Source organism: Calypte anna, chromosome W, assembly GCF_003957555.1.
Source record: "Calypte anna isolate BGI_N300 chromosome W, bCalAnn1_v1.p, whole genome shotgun sequence".
Taxonomy (NCBI): Eukaryota; Metazoa; Chordata; class Aves; order Apodiformes; family Trochilidae; genus Calypte; species Calypte anna.
This window is the reverse complement of record NC_044276.1, coordinates 12,811,167-12,815,738: the sequence shown is the minus strand read 5'-3', so window position 1 is coordinate 12,815,738 and position 4,572 is coordinate 12,811,167. Positions and strand designations below refer to the sequence as shown.

The window sequence follows — 4,572 nt, the reverse complement described above, 5'->3', positions numbered from 1 at the left end:
CAAGAAAGAATGGCCCTAAGTGAAGCTGGGGATGCCTGGAGTGGAGAGCAAAAATGTCACTGCAAGGGCCATGCTGGGGAACACCACATCTCCCAGAAGGAGCCTGGATCAGCCCAAGGCTCTGGGTGCCAAGGCAGAGGCAGGGAGGACACAGAGATGTCAGGAGAGGAAGGGGAAAACAAGGTGGGGCAGGCGGGTGAAGGAGCAGAGCCTGCAGGGCAAGAGGCACAGGGGATGGGACAGCCCAGGACAGACTGTGGTGGAGATAAAGCTGTGGAGAGAAAAGCTGTGGAAAAGCTGGAGCCACACTTGGCAGAGCCAAGCTCTCCATGACTTTGCTGATGGCTCTTGTCTCTGTCCCTGATGGCCATGGGGAGACAAGTGGAGCTTCAAGCAGCACTGGGGCTCAGGGCCTCCTTGTCCATGTGCAGGAGGCTGGGAGGTGCTGTGCCATAGTCCTGCCCTTGGCATTGCCCATCTCCACATCCCAGTGCTGCCAGGAGAGCCCTGAGGGCTGAGGGAGGAAAAGGATTTTCCTTGCCAGGGGCTGAGGCTCAGGGCTGGGCCCTTTGCAGTCCTGACACACAGCCAGGCTTCCTCAGCACCAGAGCCACCTGCACCTTCCTTTTCCCCACCTGCCATCACTGCTTCCTGCTTCCTGCTCCCCCCACACCCTGCAGGGGAAGCTTTCTCAGGGCTGTCCCTCAGGAGGACCAAGAAACTTTGGACTTGGACTCTGCCTTGGACTTTCTTGTTGAGAAAGAAGCTTCTGCAGCTTCCTCTCCTTGCCTCTTGAGCAATTGTCATGGGCTCAGCATCAACACCCCAGAGGGCTCATGACAGTTGTGAGCTGAGCTCTTGGGATGGAGGGAGCTGCTGGCAAGTGGGCAGTGCTGCAGAGAGACAGCTCTGGGCAGGAGCGCAGGAGGGCTGAGGGCACTGCCAGGGTTACTCGGGGAGATGAGCAAGGCAGAGAGAGCTTCAAGGGGGTGAAGATGGAGGGGATGAGTGCCAGCTCAGTGAAGGAGACCCTTCCCACCTTCTGACATGGTGAGTGTCTGGTGCAGGGCAGTGAAGCTGGTGCAGTTCCTGGAGGCATCTCCTAAAGCTGCAGAGCCAGAGCTGCTGGGAGCTGTAAGGGGGGGAAGGGGCTGGAGGTGGAAGGGGAATTGTGAAGAGGAGTGAGGGTGTGTGTGCAGGCAGGGGTGCCCAGGGCTGTCTTTCAGAGCAGGGTCCTGCAGCCCAGGGGCTGTGTGCTGGGGCAGGGACTCTGCTGCCTGCTTGCCAGGGGCAGCTCTCAGCCTGCCTGGGGAGCTCCCTGGTGCTGGCAGAAGCTGTGGCTGGCAGGAGACAGGGAGCACAGGGCAGGGTCCTGGTGCTGGTGAGAGAGGGATGAATTGCTCAGGGCTGCTCACATCTCCAGCTGATGCCCAGAATATTTCTGAGGGGACTTTTCAGGAGTCCCTTCAGGGCAGGGCTTTCCTGCTCCAGTCTGGTCTCTCCTCAGGCTCTTCTTCCACTTGTCTCTGGCTCAGCTTGGTGGGATGGAAAGTCAGCTGTGCAAGGGAGAGCACGGACTCCTCAAGCATCCCCTGGAGGGGGACTAGGAACCTGGGGAAGTGCCTCCACCCACCACCCCCCAGTAACTCAGCTCAGCTCAGCCTCTCCTTTCCATTGTCCTCAGGGGGTGTGTGCCCTGTTCTTTAGCCCCTGCACCCCCCGAGAGGCTGCAGGGCAGAGCTGGGCACCAAGGGGCTGGGCTGGGCTCTGTGAGCAGGGGTAGGAAGGGAAACATGGTCAAGGAACCAACTCCTGGCTGGGGCAGCTCCAGGCTGCAGATGTGTCCATGGCAATGAGGTGTCCATCTGCCCTCTGTAGCTCTGGGCAATGCCCTCTGTGAGGCTTGGAAGGAGCTGACCCTCCCTTCATCAGACCAGCTCCCCCTTTTCTGCATGTAGCCACAGGCAATCCTCTTGCCTTGCTCTGTTTTCCCTGAGTGCAGCAGAAATGCTGAGGGTTTGAGTCTTCCAAGAACATTCCCTGAGAGAGACGGGGGGAGCTGAAATAAAAATCCAAACCTCTCTGAAACTGCCTTCTGCCAGCCTAGTTCCTCAGCATTCAGAATGCACATGCTGATGACCCCTTTTGTTTAGCACTGCTTTGATATGACAAGTGTCATCACTAATAGTTGTCACTGTCCCCCTGATTCCTTGGGCTCACAGCTATAGAGCAGATCTGACTCTGTAGCAGCCATCACACAGAGGCTCTACTCCTCCTTACAAAGTCAGGCAGGAGCAGAGATCCAACCACAGAGCTGAAGGAAGATCTGATAGAAAAGTGTGTCTGTCTATGGTAAGAAAAGAAGATATGGACTTTCTCTTTGATTTTCCAGACATGTTTCCTCAAATTAAGAGATTTATTTAAGAGTATCTTCCTTGATTTTCCCTGTTTTTTTCCTATGACAGTGCAGTATCCCCAGAGGCAGCAGATACCCAAAAGCAGCTCCATCAGCCAGTTCCTCCTCCTGACATTTGCAGACAGGTGGGAGCTGCAGCTCTTCTTGCACTTCTGGCTCTTCCTGGGCATCTACCTGGCTGCGCTCCTGGGCAATGGCCTCATCATCACCACCTTCGCCTGTGACCACCACCTCCACACCCCCATGTACTTCTTCCTCCTCAACCTCTTCCTCCTCTGCCTGGGATACATCTTCACCACTCTGCCCAAAGCCACGGCCAATTCCCTCTGGAACAACAAGGACATCTCCTACAAGGGATGTGCTGCACAGCTCTTCTTTTTTTTATTCTTCATCACAGCTGAGTTTTCTCTCCTGACCATCATGTCCTACGACCGCTACGTGGCCATCTGCAAACCCCTATACTACGGGACCCTCCTGGGCTGCAGAGTTTGTGTCCACATGGCAGCAGCTGCCTGGGGCACTGGGTTTCTCACTGCTCTGCTTCACACAGCCAATACATTTTCCCTGCCCCTCAGTCAGGGCAATGCTCTGGACCAGTTCTTCTGTGAAATCCCCCAGATCCTCAAGCTCTCCTGCTCATGCTCCTACCTCAGGGAAATTTGGGTTATTCTTATTGGTTCCTTTTTAGTATTTGGTTGTTTTGTTTTCATCGTGGTGTCCTATGTGGAGATCTTCAGGGCTGTGCTGAGGATCCCCTCTGAGCAGGGAAGGCACAAAGGCTTTTCCACATGCCTCCCTCACCTGGCCGTGGTCTTCCTGGGGGTGTGCAAGAGCGTGCACACAAAGTCCCCTGCAAAGGCCACGTCTGCAGCAGGGCAGGGATGTGCAAGGCTTTGTCTGTGCAGAGTGGTACGCAGAGGCCCTGTGTGCAAAGCCGAGGGGCAGCGCAAAGCTCAGGTATGCCTGGCTGCACACCAGGGCCATGTGTGCCAGAGACAAGGCGTGCAAGAGGCATGCAGCCGCAGGCAAAGGCCCGATGTGTGCCGGGGTGTGCAGGGACCGGCTGTGCCTGCCAGGGCTCTGCAAGGTTGCTCACCACTCTTCACCTGGGAGCTGCTGAAGGAGTGCTCCTTGATGTCCTTCAGCCGCTGCCTCAGGTGCACAGCTCAGGCAGTGCCACAGCGTGGCTCCTGCCCTTCTGCAGGTGGAGTCCTTCAGCCCCAAGGCCCCCACCTTGGTGCTGCCCATGGTCTTCATCTGCTCCAGCTGACAGTGCTTCTGCTCACTGAAGATCTGCTGTGGCAAGTGGAGGGGAAACGTCAGTGCCCCTCTCTGGGGCCCTGGGGAAATAGCAAAAATAATTGAGATTGAATCCTTGTATGTCAAATATAGTTGGCATTTTATCCTTGTATTAATAACTAAAAACATAATTTATCAAAAATAATTGACTTAATGCTTTGAAAGAGAGGATGTTAAAGAAACCATCCCAGCTACGCCCTGGACTCTGGCCCAGTCCTGGTCATGGGTGGTCAGGAGATGACCCAGATGTTTCCACATAGTGCAATATGCAAAGTCCTCCTGACTTACAGAGTGTTTGGTATATAGGGCTGGACGCCCTTGCAGGGACTTTGGATGCCTCCCCTATGGGTGGATGCACCGCATACAATTTTCCCACTTGATGGGAAGGGCTCTTCAAATCCCTGATGCAAATCCTCCTTGTTTATGCTGGAAGTGTCAAATGGCAGGTTAGGTTGGTCTTGGACCTACCATTTACAGCACCTGGGCTGTGTGGAGGTGTCCCTGCCCATGGGACTCGATGATCTTCAAGGTTCCTCCAACCCATTCCATGGAATCCTCCTGCCCAGTGTCTGGTTCAGGTAGGCCCAGGTCCCACCTTTGGTTTTAACCCAGGTCCTGGAGGTACACATGGCAGCTCCTCCCAGCTCTAGTGCTCTTGGTCACTTTGAGGGCTCAGACTTGTCCCCCCACCTCTCTGACCCCCAGGGTCTGTTTATCACCTGCCCTAATTACCGAGCTCTGGCAGGCTCAGGGGGGCCCATTGATATCTTGAGGTGCTTCAGTTTTTGTCCTGACTTTAACTTATGGAGAAATGTCTTCATTCTTCTCTCAGTATCTCAGGTTCATGCAATGATCCT

At 55.1% G+C, this 4,572-nt stretch overlaps 1 protein-coding gene across 1 annotated transcript; it reads left to right on the top strand.

Moving 5' to 3' along the window:
* Positions 1 to 2,572: 2,572 nt before the first annotated feature.
* LOC103538535 (olfactory receptor 14A16) lies at positions 2,573 to 3,686 on the top strand (the record flags this gene model as incomplete). Its single annotated transcript, XM_030468329.1, has 2 exons — positions 2,573 to 3,373; positions 3,621 to 3,686. Coding segments are annotated over 2 exons (867 nt in total), but the record flags the coding sequence as incomplete, so codon positions are not given.
* Positions 3,687 to 4,572: the final 886 nt, after the last annotated feature.